Raw genomic sequence first — 20,416 nt, forward strand, 5'->3', positions numbered from 1 at the left:
TTCTCTTAGTTCACTGAAATGAAAGCTTTGTGCTAATAATAGTTTGGAGAGTATCTCATACCTATCTTGTACCCTGAGTAACTACTCTGAAGGTTACAACACACAATGTATTTTTACTCTATTATCATTTTCAAATTGTTTATTTTCTCTTCTTTTTAAAAGTGACTAATGGCAAACTAGAGTTGTAAAGGAAACCGCTTCCAGCACTTGCCATACTACTACAGAGTGTTTAACCAGGCAACATTTTGGGAAGGGGTTAACAGATACCAAAACCAGAGAAAGACTCAAACAAAGAAGAGAACTGGGCTGGGGACTGAGCTCAGTGGCATAAATGCCTGCCTGGCAAGTACAAGGTTGTGAGTTCAATCCCTAGTACCAAAAAAAATTAAAATTATGTATTATGTCTACCCTTTTTCTTTTTTTTTCTTTTTAAATAAAATTTACAAAAAAGAAGTGAATGTTCATAGTTTATTATCTGATAATAAAAAACACTACAAAAAATAAAGTTTTATATTACTACCCAGATTAGACAGGTGTTAATATTTTAACGAACATTTTATTGATTTCAACACTTCCAGCTTTAACATCCTACGGTGACTTGGAAAGAAACAGCCAGGGAAAAAGATGTGGGGAGGATAAAGGCTAGAGATGGACCCTGAAGTTTAAGCTCAGGCCATCAAGGACACCACCCCACCCTCTGTGGTGAGAGGAGATACAGTGAGCGAGGCTCTCAGAGACAGCTGGCCCTGAAACAGCAAGAATAACTCCAGCACTCCGCTTGAACTTCTGCCCCGCTGTGCATATCCAGCGGAGACCCAGTGTGCAAGGACACACCTCAGCCTGGACAACTGCCATGGTCTGGTGTACAAAGGGACCTCTGGAAAAAGGGGGCACCTCATAAACTGCAGAGTGAAGTAAGGTGAGAAAACATGACTTTCTGAATTCCAACACTGCAGGTCCTAGAAAGAAATCACTCAGTTAAAGAGACAAAGGAATTTTTTAAATTCAATTTTTTTATTCTTCTTTCATTTATTTTTTGGAGGTTAGAAGTTCTTTTCTCCTTTTTTCTCCTTTTATTCTTTTCCTTTATTTTATTCTGCGTTTTTTCTTTTTTCTTCTTGGTTCTTTCCTGTTATCTTTATCTAATTCTTTCAATTTCCTTTTATTCCTCAACAAGATCCTTTCTCACTTTTCTCTCCTCCTCATCTTCCACTGATTTATTTTTCAAATTCTACTTTTTTATTGCTATTTCCAGGACATCAACAGGAAGGAAATCAAAAGCCACACAACTGGCTTATTTAAAAGGATAACAAAGACTTTTAAAAGATCAGTAAGTGCTCAGGTGAGCTCAGCAAAGATGTAAGTAAACAGAGACTTTGTAAAACAATCAGCGGGTTTAAAGACACTAACAAAAAGCTAAGTAAGCTAAGCAAAATGATACAAACAATGAATGGCCAGTGTAGCAAAGAATTACAGTCCATAAAGGTACCAAACAGTAATTCAGGGAATGAAAAATTCTACTGAAACTATCAGCAGCAAAAAGCAACTAAGATGAGGACTGTGTCAGAAACAGATGATAGATGGGCTATAGGAGACCTATATTCAGAGATAACTTAAAAACCCACAAGATGAAAAGTGGATCCAATAGGTGCTAGATGAAGCAAAGAACACTAAATTAATTGAAATTAATGAAAAAAACCACAAATAGCATTTTAAAAATCCATCTACAAAACAGCAGAAAGCTTCCCAAACATGGAGAAAGAATTTAACAAATTAGTGAGGCACACAACCCCAAACAGCCACAAACAAAAGAACTCCACATCATAGTCAAAATGTCAAAAGCCACCACAAAGACTGAATCTTAATAGCTGTTAGAGAAAACTGAGGAATCTCTTAAAAGGAAACCCATTAGAATTACAGCAGACTTCTCAAAACAAATCTCAAAGGCCAGAAGAGCTTGGAGTGAAGGTTTAAAGCTCTAACAGAAAATGATATAGATTATAAAATTATCTTTTAAAATTGATGGAGAAATAAAGGCTTTCTGTAACAAACAGCGTCTCATTCCAAAAAATTCCCAAGGATATCCTAGAGAAAAGAAAATGAAGCAAAAATGCCAAAACGCCAAACGGAATGAACTACTCCAAGTCAGGTGACCAGTCAAGCAGAAGGATTAAAAAAGAAAAAAAAGTAATCAACAACATGAAAATAACACAAGAACAGGAATAAGTATCTTTCAGTGCTCAGTCTAAATGTTCATAGTCTCAATTCCACAATCAAAAAAAAAAAATTGGCAGATTAAATCAGACAGCAAAATTCAACAGTGTACTGTATACAGAAAATATATTTAATACAAAAAAAGCATTCACAAGCTAAAATTCAAAGAATGAGAAGCAATATTCTATGCAATGGGAACCTGAAAAACATGCATAAGTAGCTATACTCTTTTCAGACACACTGAACTTCAGGTCAAAACTGACCAGAACAGGCAAAGAAAATCAGTACATATGGGTTAAAGGAACAATTTAACAGGAAGAGATAACAATTAAAAACATAAATGCACCATACACAAGCATATTCAACGTCATAAGACAAACACTACTGTATGAACAAGGTCAGAGAAACATCCCCACAGTTGTAGTGAGGGATCTCAATAGCTCATTGTCACAAACAGATCAACCAGATAAAAGATCAGCAAAGAAATAGCAGAATTAACCAAACATTAAAACAAGTAGACTTAATAGATATCTACAGTGTTCTACACTTCAACAACAGAATATGTATTCTATTCAACAGCACATGGAACACTAAAAACAAACAACACACAACATTCTAGGCAACAAAGCATGCTTTATAGTAAATGGAAAAGAATAAAAATTACTCCATGCATATTACAAGATCAGTGCCCTATGAAACTACATTATCAATGACAAAAAAACCACAGAAATTATGTATACATATGAAAATTAATACATTACTGACTAATCAATGTGTCACAAAAATAATCAAAGAAGAAATTATAACATTCCTAGAATTAAATGATAATGCCAGTACAATATACCAGAACTTCTAGAAAAAGTCCTAAAAGGAAAGTTTTTATCTCTAAATGTCCACAACAAAAGAACCGCAAGTCAAAATAAATAACCTAGTGATGTATCTCAAGGTTCTAAAAAGACAGGAACGGGCCTGGGGATTTAGCTCAGCAGCATAAGCGCCTGCCTTGCAAGCAGGCAGTCGTGAGTTCGGTCCCTGGTACCGATAAAAAGGAAAAAGACAAAAAAAAAAAAAAAAAACCAACAAAAGACAGGAACAATTCATACTGAAACTTAGTGCAAATAAGAAAACTATAAAGACTACAGCAGAAATTAACGAAATTGAACTAAAAAAAAATGCAAAGAATCATGTATGGAAAGAATAGTTCTTTGAAAGAATAACAAATAGATAAATTCTTAGCCAAAAAGAAAGAAACAAAGCCAAATCAATGTAATTACAGATGCAAAAGATGAAATTACAATGAACACTGAAATCCAGAAGATTATTAGCAACTATTTGAATACCTGTACCCCAAAATAATTAAGAATTTGAACAAACAGTTTTCTGTACACATATGAATTATCAAACTGAACCAAGCAGATTTAAAACCCTTGAATAATCCAATAACAAAGAATAAAATTGAAGCAACAGTAAAAAAAAAAAAAAAAAAAAACACTACCTACCAACTAAGAAAATCCCAGGTCCAATGGATTCACTGCTGGTTTTTACAAGAACATGGGGAACATCCAATGGCAATACTCCTCAAACTCTTTTTTGAGACTAAAAAGGGAAAAAATACAGCCAAAGTCATACCTGGAAGCTAGTATTACCCTGATTCCTAAGCCAAACAAGTATACAAGAAAAAAAGAAAACTATGGACCAGTCTCTTTAATGAACACAGATGCAATAATCCCCAACAAGCTATTAACAAACAATGCAGTCAACCATCGAAAAGATCACACATTAAAACAAAGTAGGCTTCATTCCAGGGATGCAAAGATGGTTCAATATACACAGATTAATAAATGTAATACATCCCATAAAACAAGCAAGAACCAAAATCATATGATGATCTCAATAGATACAGAAAAAGCTTTTGACAAAATACAACATCCATTCATGATTAAAACCCTGAAAAAATAGGTATAAGAGGATTTTACCTCAATCTAAGTCATTTATGACAAATCTACTGCCAATATTATAGAAAGTGATAAAAAGCTAAAACTTTTACTCTAAAATGAGGAATAAGACAAGGATGTCTGCTATCACCACTACTGTTCAACACAGTACCCAAAACATTGGCTAGAACAATCAGGCAAGAGAAAGAAATAAAAGTGACATAATAGAAAAGGAAGAAGTAAAGTTATCATTGTTTGCAGAAGGCATGATCTTCAAAAGCAGTGATGGCAAACCTTTTAGAGACTGAGTACCCACACTGCAACCCAAAACCCACTTAGTAGTAGTGCCAACACTACAACTAAATCTGAATACTGAAGTTTTAGTTTAGAAAAAACAACTCATAACATGTGACATCATTGCAGGGAGGGTTCTGTGTACCCATTGTGACGTTTGTCATAGGTTCGTCACCACTGTTCAAAATCAAAGACCCAAAGTATTTCACCAAGATTCTTAGAATTAATAACTAAATTTAGCAATGTAGCAGGTACAAAATCAACACATAAAAATCAATAGCATAAATTAGGAAAACAATAGCATCAAGAAAAACTAAATACTTAGGAACTAACTCAACCAAGGAAATGAAAGACCTCTATAATGAAAACTACACTACTCTAAACAGGAGATCAAAGAGAATGTCAGAAAATAAAAAGATATCCCCTAGTCCAGACAGAACCAATAAAGTTAAAGTGGTCACACTTTCAAAACTGATATACAGATTTAATGCAATCTCAAAATACCAATAGCATTCCACACAGAATTACAGAAAACAATTCTAAAGTTCATAAGTAATCAGAAGACACCCAGAATGGCAAATGCAGCTCTGGGCAACCACAAAACAGGAGGTATCACAATCCTGGATTTCAAGTAATATTACAAAGCTACAATGATAAAACAGCAAGTATGGACACAAAGACAGACATCTGGCACTATAGAACGTGATAAGGGACGCAGAAACAATCCAAGGCACATTCTGCTATCTGAACTTTGACAAAGGGGCCAATAATGTACACAGGAGAAAATATACCCTCCCTGATGAATAACGCTTGAATAACTGGCTATTTGCAGAAAACTGACTCTAGATCTGTCTCTCTTACCATATACTGAACTAAAATCAAAACAGATCAAAGATCTGAATGTTAAAAAAGAAACAATCTGCTGGAAAATGAAATAGGTAAAAGTCTTGAAGACACAGTACAGGAAAGCACTTTATGTACAGACTCCCAGCTACACAAGAAATAGCACCAAGAATAAACAAATAGGATCACATCAAATAAAAAAGCTCCTGTACAGCAAAGAAACAACCAACACAGTGAACAGATAACCTACAGAAAGACATTTACCAACTATCCCTGGGACAAAGGACAATATCTAGAGTATATAAAGAGCTCAACAAAATTAGATTCCCTCCAAAAAAATAAAAGAATCAAAAAGTGGACTGAAATGAATCCACAATTCTTAAAACTGGCCAACATATACATGAAAAATGATTCAACTTCTCTGGTCATTAGAAAAACGGAAATTCAGACAACACTGAGATTCCATCTTCCTCCATAAAGAATGGCCATCATCAAGAAATGAAAGCTGGGGGCTCAGCTGCATTAGCACCTGCCTTACAAGCTCACAGTTGTGAGTTTGATCCCCGGTACTGACAAAAAAAAAAAAAAAGTGAAATCAAGTAATAAATGTTAGCCATACTATATTCTCTAAATGCTAGAGGGAAAAGGAACCCTTCTATATTGTTGGTGGGAATGCAAATTAATACAACGATTATGAAAATCAGTAGAAATTTCTCAAAAACTAGTAATAAAAATTCCATTCAATGCTTTTCCCTTTTGAAGTATCTTCACAAAAAAAATTTATGAAGGTATCACATTACAGTAATATATTTAAACCCATTAAAAATAGTTCAATTCACAATAGCTAAATCTTAGAAGCATTCTGCGGCCATAAACAGTTGGAATTAACAAAATGTGCTATTTGTACACAATGGAATACTACTCCACCATAAAAAAGAGTAAACTTGTTGGGCATGGTGACACATGCCTGTAGTCCCAGAACTTGGGAGGCTGAGGAAGGAGGACTGCCGTAAGTTTGAGGCCAGCCTGAGCTATACATTGTGTTCAAAGCCAGCCTGAGTTACATAGCAAGATCCTATCTCCAAAAAAAAGGACGAACGAGTCATTTGTAGGAATACGGATGTAGGAATATGCATGCAACTTGCAAGTTGAATGAAATAAATCAAGACACGTAAGCTTAAATATCACACGGTTTCTCTTATATGAGAAACCCAAAATATAAAGAACAAAATAATAGATAATAACAGAAAATAGGGAAACAGAAATATTGCAAATGGGATGAGGACCAAGACATGCAAGGAAGAGGAAGGTGGGCAGAACAAAAGGGCAAAAATATTGAGGAATGTTATATACAAGTACCAACTCCCCACAAGGAATGTACTGCATTATGTACTGCAAACATATACTAATAAATATCAAAAACAAAAGAATCCATAGACTACTGTGTACTGCATTATGTACTGCAAACATATACTAATAAATATCAAAAACAAAAGAATCCATAGACTACTGTGTAAACTTTTCATGCCAGGATTCCCTTTTCAATAAATAAATCTCACAAGGCTGACATTACCAAGGTAGATAGATTTAAGAGAGTATGTCCCACAGTGTCTTCTTCTCTTTCCTAATTAAGAGATTTTCCTGCCAGCCCTGGGTTTTCCTGTTCTTTTTTTCTTCCTGTGTACTCCCCACCATATTTCAAAATGTATCAAGATATATGTAAATCTAAAAGATGCTATAAAAACAGAAGTTTAAAATATGTTTTATATATATATATTTATATATACATATATCATCACCCATAAATCATTAAAATGAATATTCTTTAAATATTCAATTTGCATTTAAATGTAATGGAAATATAATCTTTCCATTACATTTAAATTAATGTAGCAAATTAAGTATCTTCAAATCTCCTTATCACACAATAGGTTAAAAATTTTAATATTTAAAAGTTATGCTGATCATCAGAAAAAGAAAATTCTTACTTGCAATTGTTAATTATTCAGCTGATAATTGACACTGAAAGTATGAACAATTTTACATGCTTCTACCAATTCTGGTAATCCTAGAACTTCAGTTGCATAATCAAAAATTACGAAGAGCAAGACAAAAATTATTATAATATGTTGTTCTAATAGAGAACTGAATCTGAAACTAGCAAATTTGACTGCCAATAAAAATAGAAAGAAAGAAATGCAACTAGGTGAAGAGAATAAGAAAATTTCAAAAAGCAGGTGGCAGTACACTGGTGTGCAGCCTCTCTAAAATTTTTCTTCAATCAGATTTTATTGGTACATTTTAGATTCACATAATGATAACACACATTATAGAGAATTTGTACCTGTACAGGATATAATTTTACTCTTTTTTCTCATTCCCCTACCTTCCCATCCCTCTGTTTCCATTTTTTCCCTTCTTTTCTAACTTCTTTTACTTTTCTCTTCTTTCCTTACCCAAACCCCCTTCTTTTTGTTCCCTCCCCAAATGAACATTTTCTTCACATTTTACAATACCTAATATACATTTTTGGTCCTTATTTACACTGTTTTTTAAAACTATTCTGCCATAAAGGAGGAAAAGCTTGAGACACTCCTAAGTGATAGACAGATAGGTGCACCTTGAAACCATACAGTTCAGTGAAATAAACCGCACACATGTATAAATAGCACAGTGCTTCCCTTGTATGAGAAACTGAAAGTCTCTCTAAAATTAAAACATGAGACTAGCAGTTCAGAGGAGTAAAGAAAAGACATTTGCACATATATTTTTGCTATTTCTTATTTCTTAGTATTTTCAGCTTAAAGAAAAAAGAATAATTGCTTCAACATTTATTTTTTGCATTAAACTGATTTTTAATTCCCAGAAATTGAATACAACTATATGTATATACATTATATGTATACATATATATTAAATATCAAGTCATCCATAAATCATGAAAATGCATAATATTTAAAACTAAGATTTTTGTGTTTGCATGCTATTAAATTCTATGACTAGGTATTATTTAACAGCTAATATATATGATAATATTTTAAAATATCTACCTTTAAAATAATATGGGGAAATATTTACACTATTATCTCTGCAAAAATTGAATTTCGGCTACTTGTTTAAATAATTTCTTAGAAATTACTGATTTGGTCATGAACATGTCCAAGGTTTTCAATTGCCCCCCAAATTTGATATTTCTATCCTTACAAACACAAAAGAGGCCATTAACAACATTTTTCATGCCAGGGATTTAGCTCAGTGGTGTAAGTAACTGCCTGGCAAGTGCAAGGTCGTGAATTTAATCCCTGGTACAAAACAAAAACACCCACATTTTTCAAAATGCTAATTATCAATTTCTTGTCAATTATATTTAAATGAGTCTTAAAAGGTTTTACAGTAAGTCACTGCCTTCACAGAAAAGGTACTTACTAAACTTACCTTCTTCAGTTGATTCTTAATTCCTTCAACAGGAAGAGGTTTGCCATCATGGAAATTGGTTAGAATTACTGCAATGGCTGTAAGTGTCTTACCCTTTAAAATGTTTTAAAAAGACAAATGATCGGATTAATCAGATTCTTAAACTCAGTAACCAGAAAACATTCCAAATCAGTTTTTAAATAAATACTGAAATGCATTTCATCCCATTGGGAATTATTAAATGATTTATAATATAAAATACTGTAGGTACCTTATGTCATTCCATTGAATATTGGTCTAAGATTTCACAATCAATTTTAAACTATTAGTTGTATCATGAAACGATTCACAATCTATTCTGAGCTAATTTAAAATGACTAGTAGCCCTAGTGCATATGAAGACAAAATTATTTTATTAAATCTGATTTAATGGTAATACAAAACTTAAAAGTCACAAATAATCTGAGGTGTAGTATTTCCTGGGCATTTTTTTAGACAAAAACATGTCAATTTTTCAGTATTTTTTGCAGTGTAATGTATAGGGAGCAACACAGAATAAATCTCAGACAATTTTAAGACAGTGTAAAATTGTAGTTTTCAAAATGTGGTGCCACATCACAGGTTAGTCCCCAAGACTCTTTAAGTAAAATATATGGTTAGAACTATTTTTATATTATTAAATAAGGCCTTACTCAGTTGACATCTGTACCAGCACTGTATAAAGCACTGCAGACAAAAAGTGCTACTGCCTTAGCATGAACCATAGTAGCTGGTGTATGATATATATATAATTATCAGATTCTTAACTGTCACATACTGGCAAATACCACTGTTCATGACAGAACAAGTACAATAAGTTAATATTGAAAATGTGTATGTAACACTACAAAATATAGCAACTCCCCAAAATGTGAACACTTTGCTAATGAGATCAGTGGTCACACTGAATAGATGAATGTTTGATACTGTAAAATAAATGACATTTGGCAGATCTACATAACGCAGTAAACCAATTATTTTTTTAATGAGTGAGAGTGGTTTAAAAACCACGTATGGGTGAAATATGCATTCTATGCATGACATACATTTACAGATTCTAATGAAATAAGAATATAAACCTCACTCGTGGATATGATTTTAAATTCACATTATGACCATTTAGTTTTATAAACTAACACTTGTTAGATTTTAGTGCATAAAAGAAACCCACAGCTTAGTGTAGTGAGGCAGACCGGTAATCCCAGCACCCTGAGAAGCTGAGGCAGGAGGATGACAATTGGAGCCAGCATTGTGACTTAGCAAGGTCTTATTTCAAACTAAAAAGTAAGAAAAGCTGGAGATACAGCTAAGTGCAAAGGATCTGGGCTTAAGCCCCAGTACAGCCAAAAAAAAAAGAAAGAAAGAAAGAAAAAGAGAGAGAAATCTACAATTATCTAAACAAGCTACTGAAATACTGTTCCCTTTTACAAACACAACTACAGATAAATTTTCTTCATATACAGCATCCAAAATTAAATATGATAATTCAACTATCATCCATTCAGTCAACATCAAAAGGAACTGGAAAAATGCAAAACAGTGTTCTTATCAAACCAATGATTGTTTTGGAATAGTTACTTTTCATTTAAAAATATACTATGTCTGTGTTTCATTTGTTTTTTAGTCCTGGTAAATGAACCCAGAGCCATCAAACTGAGCTATATTCCCATGTCTTTTTTTTTGTCTTTCTCGTTTTTATCGGTACCAGGAATCGAACTCACGACTGCCTGCTTGCAAGGCAGGCGCTTATGCCGCTGAGCTAAATCCCCAGCCCCTATATTCCCATGTCTTTTTAAAATTTTTATATTGAGACCAGGGTTCCTCACCAAGTTCCTTTGTTGACCAGGGTTAGGCTGAAACTTGCAGTTCTCCTGCCTCAGTCTCCAACAGTGCTAGGATTAGAGGTGTGCACCACCACACCCAGTCATTTATATTAAAGAACAAATTTCTGTCAACTATTCTTTTTTTTTTGCTTGCCAGGCGAGTGCTTGTGCCACTAAGCTAAGCCCCCAGCCCCTTATTCTTTTTACTTTAAAAATTGTTTCTATACCAGTCATGATGGAGATGCAAACTCTAAGAGGCTGAGGCAAAAGGGTCATCAAGTTGGAAACCAGCCTGGACAAATGCAGTCAGTGCTAAGGTCCTGGATTCAATCCCGAGTGCCATCCCCTACGTAAAAAACTGCCTAATACTGCATGTATTAACAGAGATAGCTCACAAAAATGTAAGCTCTTTGTGATTCTCAATAAATTTTAAAAGTGTAAAGAGTTGCTGAGACCAAAACCTACAAAACTGCTTATACAAGGTATTATAAGTATCTACTGAGTAGTCCAGATAACACAGTATTTGTGACAAAATACAATTTCATATAACATTGTCATTACTATTTTGTTGTTGGAACTCAAGACCTCTGCTACTTAAACTACACTCCTCCCTATTATTTTTAAAAGTAAACCTATGAGACACAGATTATCCTGAATTTCAAAGAACAAAAAAAAAACTGACAAATATATTTACATTATTACTGTTACGCTATTTCTTGGATTTTTCTTTAATGAACCAAACAAAATTTAGTATTATTTTAAGTAAAAATCACAAAACTACTGTTTTCTACATCGAAATTAAAATCTAGTCCTAAACTGGCATTTATCTCTCAACTTCAAAATTACTTTCTACAAGTCATAATCATAAAATAAGATTTTATCAGTAAGAAAAAAAATAATTACCAAGCCCATATCATCAGCTAAAACTCCCCCGTGGACATTTTCTGGTCGTTCCTTCTCAGAAAAATTTGTTATTGTGTTATAGTATAAGTCATTTCGCTGTTCCCAGAATGGTGGAAGTTCTTTACTGTTTTCTCGTGAAATCATCCACGCTAGAGCTTGTTTTTGATGTGAAAGCAATGGTGTTTCAATAGCCTGTAAACAAAATGCCATAAACATAAATACAACGTCCTTTCTTTTTTCACAAGAGGAATCAGAAAAAGAACTAATTTTTTGAAAAGAAAGGCATTACTGGTATATTTTAAAATTTCTCAGTTTTAAATAGAAAGTAATGGTATAATACCTCAGCTGGTTCCATTTCCTGAGTTTTATCATCTTCTTTTAAATCTTCAAACAATCTGTCAAATTCCGTTTTAAGCTGTAATACACAGCAATAATAAACATTAAGAAAATCAACTAAAGGAATAATTATACCTAATGCAGATATTTCAAATCATCTAGCTAATAGAATCAAATGTCAAAGGTATACAAATTAACTCTGAGATACTACGCTGCTCACTGAAGATATAATGAATAGGTAATTTTGTTATAAATGATATTTGGAAGAAAACAGAAAAGCATTACAAGGGACATGGCTACAGCTCAGTGGTAAAGTATGCTTGCCGAACACTGTACAGGACCTGGGTTGGATCCCCAACACAGAATTTTAAAAAGGCAAGGGTGGGGCTGGGCACACAGCTCAGCGCCACAGCACCCGCCTGGCAAAGTCCTGAGTTTGATTCCCGGTACCAAAAAAACATACATATATTTGAGCAAGGTAGCTCATCTTTTGGATTTGTATAATATCTTATTCCTGTAAAGACAAAAGGAATTAACCAAATTTAGACAGTTACCAAGATTCTTTCTGCTATTAAAATTCTGTTTCTTTTGGGGGGAGGGATCAAACTCATGACCTTGAACTTGCCAAGCAGGCACTTCCCTGCTGAGCTAAATTCCCAGCCCCAAAAATTCTGTTTCGTTTAGCTGTATTCAAAATTTTTGCAGTCCTAAAATAAATATATGATCTTTTTTCAAGTCAGTAACATTTTATTAATGTCATAAGGAACTTGCCAATGTGCTATAAAACACCAGGATTTCATTATTATGCGAACTTAACTGGCCATCTAAACTGATCAAATCTAATTTCACAGCAACATATACTATATGTGTTATAATTACTTTTAAAAAATAAGACATCCTACAAAAAGTATCAGGACAGGTTTAAGAGGTCAGCAGAGGTTCCCTGGGGTTTGCTCACCTGACACAAGCTCAAGCCCATCTACCAATAAGCAGGGAAAATATGGTAACCACAATTGAAAGACAAAAATATAACACTGGTGGTCAGAGACACTAAAAAAGTTTCTATGTTTTTTTTAAACTGGTTAGCATTACTGTGTATGTTTTTTCAGACCAACTCTAAATTACAAATTAGTAACGTGACAACTAGTGTAATGCCAAAATTTGGAGTTAATTTTTTAGCACTGCATTTGCAACCTTACTAAAAAAAGAAGTCAGTTTTTAAAATTACTACTTGAACAACTTTTAAATTTTAAATACAAAAATAGCCCACATAAAACCAGGTATGGTGTCACCCAACACTCAAGGGGTTGAGACAGGAAGATTGTGGTGAGCTTAAGACGAGCCTGGACGACATGGTGAGTTCAAGGCCAGCCTGCATTACAAAGCGAAACCTCGTCTCAAAAACACACAAACAACAACCACCCCAAAAATCACACATATATACAGCTGTGAGCATGTTTTTACTGTATATAGAATGTATCTGTATGGATCTACAGCAAGTATTCTTTATCACAGATCTAACCAACCACAAATTTAAAATGTAGTAAGCCTGTGATCATTGTACATATGCTGAATATAGGCATTCTTCTTAAATTTGTATTACTCCCTAAACAACCCAGTATAGCAACTATTATTATAGCATTTATAGCATATTAGGTATTTTAAATGAACTAGAGATGATTTAAAGTGTACAGGAAGATACACACATTATTTGATATATATTTGGGGATCCTGAATGAACAATTGTATTGCTTTTAAAGTAATGTTTGCAAACAGATATATCATATATATACACATATATACATACACATACATACTATTATACAACAGGCTTTACTATAATTTTAACAATATATCTGAAGATTGCTGATACCAGTATATATATATTCTATTCCTTTAAAAGTCAACCATCAACAATTAAAATTCACTTTTAGATTATAGTACAAAACAAAAGAAGAATACCTGTTCAGTTGTCATCTGTACCGCAGCATGACCTGGCATACTATGGCTTGGTCTAGCTCTTTCAGAGCCCCAACCACTTTCCAAACTGAATCCCAAAGCTATAATTCACAAAAAAAAAGAGTAAAATCACCAAACAAAAACGGAAATAAGTAGCTTTACAAATTTTTAAGAGAAACTACGTGAAAAATTCCCACTGGCAACCAGGCATGGTGACATATGGTCTGTAACTTTACCATGCTGAAAGGCTGAAGCAAAAGATCTCAGTTCAAGCCCAGCCTGAGCAGTTCAGCAAGAGCAAGATTTTACTTCAACTCAAAAACTTAAAAAGGGAAGGGAATGTAGCTCAGTTTGAAGGCCTTAGGTTCAAATCCGAGCAATTCAGCAGCAGAGCAAGATTCTATCTCAACACAAAAACTTAAAAAGGGCAGGGGATGTATCTCAGTTTGAAAGCCTAAGATTTGATCCACAGTAACACCTAAAAAAGAAAAAAATTTCACAAAGGGCCAGAGATGTAGGTAGAATATTTGCCTAGCATAGGCAAGGCACTGGGTTTACTCTCCAGCACCACACAAAAAAAAGTAAGCTAAGCATTCTATCACTGTGCTACACTCCTGGCCCTAAAACAAATTTTGAAGATAAACAATAATCACTCAAGAAACATTAAAATAATCCCACAAACTTTAAATAATCATGCCAAATCGTTTCTCATTCCCTTTTGGGAGATTCTTTTCATCTAAATTTTACAAAAAAGATTATTTAGAGTCAGAGATGGTGGTACAAATCTGTAATTTAAGCACTTGGGAAGGTGAGGCAAGAGGATCACAGGTTTGAATCCACTGAGAAACTTCACAAGACCCTATCTCAAAAAAGAGGGTTTAGCTGAGGTTATAGCTCAGTGGCATAAGTGCCTGCCTGGCAGGCATCAGGTCATGAACTGAAACCTGGTACCAAAAAAACAAAACAAAACAAAATAAGAAGGTGCAGGGAGTGGTCAAGGGATGTAGATCAGTGCAGAAGCACAGAGAGAAAAGCACTGGGAGAATTCTTGTGTATTTTTATGGGTATGTGACAATATAGTTACAATCACTCACTCCAGACTCATACCTCAACTACCTGAAACATATTAACCAAATACCCAACAGTGGTCCAGTGAGAATACATATTCAAATGACCCCGTAGCCCTTTCGGTTTGTATAAGTACACTGTTGGATGTTTGTACAACAACAAAAACCACCTAATAGCAAATTTCTCAAAAACTATCCCTTATTGTTAGCAACTCAAAACTATTTTGAAAGAAAATACAAAACTTCAGAGATTTCTTCGAAAAGACTCCAAGAAATTTTAATTTGGAGCCTTTGATACAAAGCATTTTGGCCAACCAAAGGCAAAGATAAATGTTTTGCAATTCCTGCATCTTACAATAATCAAAATAATACTAAATTAAATCTCAAACTTACTTTTTGGTGCAGGACCCAATTTAAATCCATGCTTATTCAACTGATCTAAAACTGCTTTTTTATTTTCTTCTTTTCCCCAAAAAGTCATTTGCAGTGGCATGGTAAAAGTATTATTTGCACCAAAAGGAACTACCCTATTATATTTAGGAGAGAAGAAAATGGAAAATTATACGTTATTTTTTATTTAAGAATCTGTTAACTATCTATTCCAAATAAGCCTTTCGGATTTTTCACGGCAAGAAAATAAAGAGACTACCTGGGCAGACCTGGAAGAGGGAAGAAGGATAAGAAGTAAATGAACCACAATGGAAGGAAAAGGTGGTGCTGGCAAACAGAACGCCAAAAGAAGCTGAGAAAATGGGACAAAGCTATTTCAAAATTAAAGGCAAGGGCTAAGTGTGGTGGCATATACTTGTAATCCCAGCACTCAAGAAGGCTGAGGCAGGAAGATCGCCATGAATTTGGAGGCCAGCCTGGACTACACAGTGAGTTCAAGGCCAATGTGAACTACAAAGCAAGACCCTGTCTCAAAAAAGTAAAATCAAACAAACAAAAAAAAAAACACAAGGATAGCTTATACCAAGACTGTAAAATAAACAAAACAATAAATTTATTTGAGTACCACTTTGGCCTCTTAATCACTTAAAAACCTCTTGCTCAATAACTGCTGGGAGGGTGAGGAATGATTTACAAGAACTATTTCTAATCCAAGACTCACTAAAAGTTTATACTCAATGTTTGAAAAACTTAGCCTGACATGATGGAGCACTCTGGTAATCTCAGTACTTGGGAGGCTAAGACAAATTCAAGGCTAACCTGAGATATAAAGTGAGTTCAAGGCCGGCCTAAACTGCATAGTGAAAAATACAAAAGGAAAAAAACAAACTTGAAAAACTTGATGAATTAAAAAAAGAGAAAAGACAGTGCTGAGCAATTATCTTCCAAACTCACCTAGGATTAGCATGAGAATCTCCTAAGCATTAGGTTTGGGGTACCAATATCCTAAATACTTAAAATTGATATCAGAAACACAAATGCCTGTGAGAAAAGGTAGTCAAGGTGAGAACAATGCTTTAAAAAATAAAATACAAAGTGAAAAAATGAAAGCATATGTCATAGGTGGAGTAAGTATTTCTCAGTTCTAGTCAACTGATATAATGTGAAAATCAGTGCCCAGAATTGCCAGATTATCCACCAATCAAGAGAACTTTTTTATACTTTTTTTTTTTTATCTGTACTGGGGATTGAACTCACGACCACCTGCTTGCAAGGCAGGTGCTTATGCCGCTGAACTAAATCCCCAGCCCCAATCAAGAGAACTTTTAATATGTAAGTTTTACATGTAAGAAAAAATTAATATGTAGAATATCTAGAGTTATAACTGGAAATAAATGTCTACAATGCTGTATAAGCAAAATGAAACATTTCCAGCTAATCATTTATTACCAGTTTATAACCTCTGATTTACAACAATGCCCAAATATATGAATTGAAAGGTTGAGAAGATAGCACACACATCCTCCTATGTGAACCAAAGTCTATTTTTGCCGTAGTAATAATTAAATAGCACATTAGAGGACAGATGTTTGATAGCTGGGTAGCAGAGGCAGATAAGAGAACTCATACGAACACATCACTAACAGTATAATGACTAAAAAGTGTTATAATACTTCTATAAACTCTAAGAAAAAGCCATAATGAGTTGAAAGATAACTACAACTCACAATAAAATTAAACTCTCAAAGTACATTACCCTTCCACTTGTGCCAATTTGTTGTCCATGATATAGGCCAAAGCAACCGCAAGCTCTTTCTTTAAATAGCCAACCTGATTTCCATTCACATTATTTACTTTAATTGCATTCTTATCATAGGCGTTATTAGGCTCTCGCTGTAATGCAACCATTTCATTATTATTAACCTAAAAAAAGAACATTATATTATAAATATGAACAGATAATGATAGCTTGATTTTATTATACTTGAATTGGGATTTCTATTTATTTTTTAATGAAGCCATAAACACAGCACATCAGAAAAATGTATTAGCTTTGAATCAAGCTAGAAATACTGAAGAACAAGTTTCCAAATGATTTTTCTATACTGTTTTCTAAGTTATATTCATTGGGAGGTCAACAACCTTAATATGCATATCATCTAAAATTGTCACATTGTAACTTCTGAAAAACCTTTACCCTTTATTGCATTCACTGCACAGATTGATTCTATAAATCCTCATAACTCTATGAGTACTTTCACTATTCCCATTTTACATACAAAAAGACTAAAACACAGCAAAGTTAAGTAACTTACTCAAGGTAACAAAGCTAATAAACAGCAGAGATAATTTGAACCAGGCAGGCTGATTCTTGGACCTGAATTCTCCAAAATCTTAATAGGTAGAAATAGGCATGAGAAAATATATCCAGCCTTAAACTGAAGCCATTCTCTAGATTTCACTTGATTAAAAACCATTCAAGGGTAACAGAATAAGGACTTCCAAAAAAAACTCTCCTCCACAAAAGTAACAGAAAAACTTTTCAAATCAACTCTTTCAGAACTCTACAAACCAAAAGTTGGCAGAAGTCTGAGTGCTTATTTAAGAAAAATGGCTAAACACCAAAGCCCTAGTTTAAACCTCAGCTCTCCAGCAACTTTTAACACTTTTCATCAGCCTACTGAGATTCTTTCAGCAGCATGCAGTCATCAGAGGGGGCAGAATGGAGCTACAGCAATTTCAAAGATTCATTCCCCAAAAACTTCCATTATTTGAACTATGTGATGGTTTCTTAGAATCCACTTGCAAGGTTGGCTATCCTTGACTTTTAAGCTCACTTCAGAGGTGAGTGAGAGCTCCTTTGAGCAAGTGGTCATCAAAAACAATTTTACTGGCAAGTGTTTTAACTTCACTGCAGCAGTGCTAGACATGGAACTAAAGGATTTAATGTTTCCCATGCTGGATTTTAGACTTGTGTTGGTCCCCTTCCTGCCTATCTGACTATTCCTCCCTTTTGGGATAGGAATGTTTATCCTGTGCCATTATATATTAGAAGTGTTGGACTTTATCCTCATTTTTACAGGGGCTTATGGCTAACAGTTTACCTTAAACTCACAGGAGAATTTGGACTTGGACTTTTCACAAATGATGAAACTGTTAGGACTTTGGCAACTCTTAGAGATGGAGTAAATGCATTCTGTATAAAGGGATGTGCATGAATCTTCTGGATGTCAGAGGCAGAATGTTATGGCTTATATCTAGATGTCCCCTCCAAGTCTCATACAATCACTTTTGGTGGGGCTTTTAGGAGTGACTAAAGCATGGATGTGTGATACTGAATTGGTCCACTAACTAATATAGCATAGTTCTGGGTGTGGGTCATGGCTTTACTTAAGAGGAAAGACTGACCCTGGATGTGGGTGGCACCAGCCAATAGGCTTGTAGCCTGGATGAAATAAAAAGGGAAGGAAGCCTCAGTGTCTCCTGCCTGCCACACCATACAACTGTTTCTTCTCTGCCATGCTGCCCTGGCTCGAAGTCACCCAATCATTGACTGAATCCTCTAAAATTCCTATAACCTGTAGGTGTTGAGCATTTGATTTCAACAAGAAAGTTAAGTAAGACATCTTTTAAAATGAAGTAACTATTAAGACATTTCTACGAAAAAAAAAAAAGGAGAGACTCAATCACTAGCAGACTTGACCTACAAGAAATATTAAAGGAAGTTCTTCAGGTTGAAAACACAAAATACGACATAAACCTGAATCCACATGAAATTAACAGAACAGTTAAGATAATCACTTAATTATTAATTAGACAGTGTTAATGTATTTTTGTTTGTAATTTTCCCCTACCTGACTTAAGAGTCCATAACAACATTGGTACCTCAATTTATGAAGCCTTTTGTTTGCAAACAATTTGTTTTGCAAATGGAATCATTTGGCAAAATTTTGCTTTTGTTTACAAATTCTACATCTGGTGACAAACATGACCTTAGCCATCCTCCCCACACAAACACAACTGTGGCATCTTTTCCAAAACTCATATAACAAATTAAGTTCAAGACTAGCATGGACAGCTTAGCAAGACCTATCACACAATAAAAAATTTTACAAAGGGTTAGGGATGTACCTCAGCACAATGGCCATAGGTTCAATCCCCGATTCCAGGGAAGGAAAAGTATATTTTATCACCTATAAATCCATTTCAAAAACTTGAAAAATTAAGTAAGATAAAAACTTTAACTTCTATTACAGTATTTTTTCATAAGTGAACAACTCTAAAATATTCATCTGTAAGAAACTTAAAAGTATAACAAAGACTTATGCTTACATGAAAAATTATATGATTTTACTGAGACAATAGGCATATATGATCTCACTTGTATACTTTTATTAACATGATTCCAATGTACATGTATATGTTCACAGAAAAAAGTGTAGAATATATAAAATAAATAGTTGTGGTTGCAATTTTTAGAAAGATTTAATGCTTTTGGCCATTTGAAAATAATGAACATGTGTACAATGCTTATAAATACACATTTTAAAAAGTAAAAAAGTAATAACTTTTAAACAGCACAAATTTTTACTTTACTAATAGCATGGAGATTTTAAAACAACACAAAGACTGTTCTAAGGTTTAATATTTAATGATTTAGTATTTCACAGAAATATATAATGATTTAGAAAACAATGTAGATTTGGGGGAAAAAATACAAATATGAAATATGAAAGCTCAGAAATGGACATGAGCCGGGACACGGTAACATACAGCTGTAATCCCAGCACTCAGGAGGCTGAGGCAGGAGGATCACTGCAAATTCAAGGCCAGCCGGGGCTATACAGTTAGAGTCCAAGGCTAGCATGAACTACAGAGTAAGACCCTGTCTCAAAATACACACACACACACACACACACACACACACAAAGTAACAGATATGAAAGCTAGAGAAAAGATATTGAAAAAAAGCCATTTTTAAAAAAAAAAAAGCCATTTCACAGACTGAAGTAAAAAAACAATACAAAGTGAATAAATGTGGCAAGAAAACTATTAAAAACAGAAAAGCAAAATAAATAAATAAATAAAAAGGATTTCAGAGGCAGTTAACAATATTAAGACATAAAAATACAACAGGTCTAAGAAAAGGAGAGACAAAGTACGACTACAATCTTTAAAAAAGAAAAAGAATATGGAATCC

The 20,416-nt window shown here is 34.0% G+C and overlaps 1 protein-coding gene across 4 annotated transcripts in view; it reads right to left on the minus strand.

Moving 5' to 3' along the window:
• Hltf (helicase like transcription factor) overlaps positions 1-20,416 on the minus strand; it is a 95,476-nt gene that overhangs the window by 71,157 nt on the left and 3,903 nt on the right. For 2 of the 4 annotated variants that reach the window (XM_005006723.3, XM_013159900.3), the window contains exons 3-8: positions 16,973-17,139; positions 15,220-15,353; positions 13,763-13,860; positions 11,805-11,879; positions 11,465-11,656; positions 8,721-8,813 (exon numbers count right to left, since the gene is read on the minus strand). In XM_005006723.3, the coding sequence (XP_005006780.1) occupies positions 8,721-8,813; positions 11,465-11,656; positions 11,805-11,879; positions 13,763-13,860; positions 15,220-15,353; positions 16,973-17,139 (759 nt within the window). Of the gene's footprint in view, positions 1-8,720; positions 8,814-11,464; positions 11,657-11,804; positions 11,880-13,762; positions 13,861-15,219; positions 15,354-16,972; positions 17,140-20,416 lie in introns of those variants that run through there. The other 2 variants (XM_013159901.2, XM_063249161.1) reach the window with 2 other exon arrangements.

This window comes from Cavia porcellus, unplaced genomic scaffold (genome assembly GCF_034190915.1).
Source record: "Cavia porcellus strain 051 isolate PalLab524CR breed Dunkin Hartley unplaced genomic scaffold, mCavPor4.1 scaffold_5, whole genome shotgun sequence".
Taxonomy (NCBI): Eukaryota; Metazoa; Chordata; class Mammalia; order Rodentia; family Caviidae; genus Cavia; species Cavia porcellus.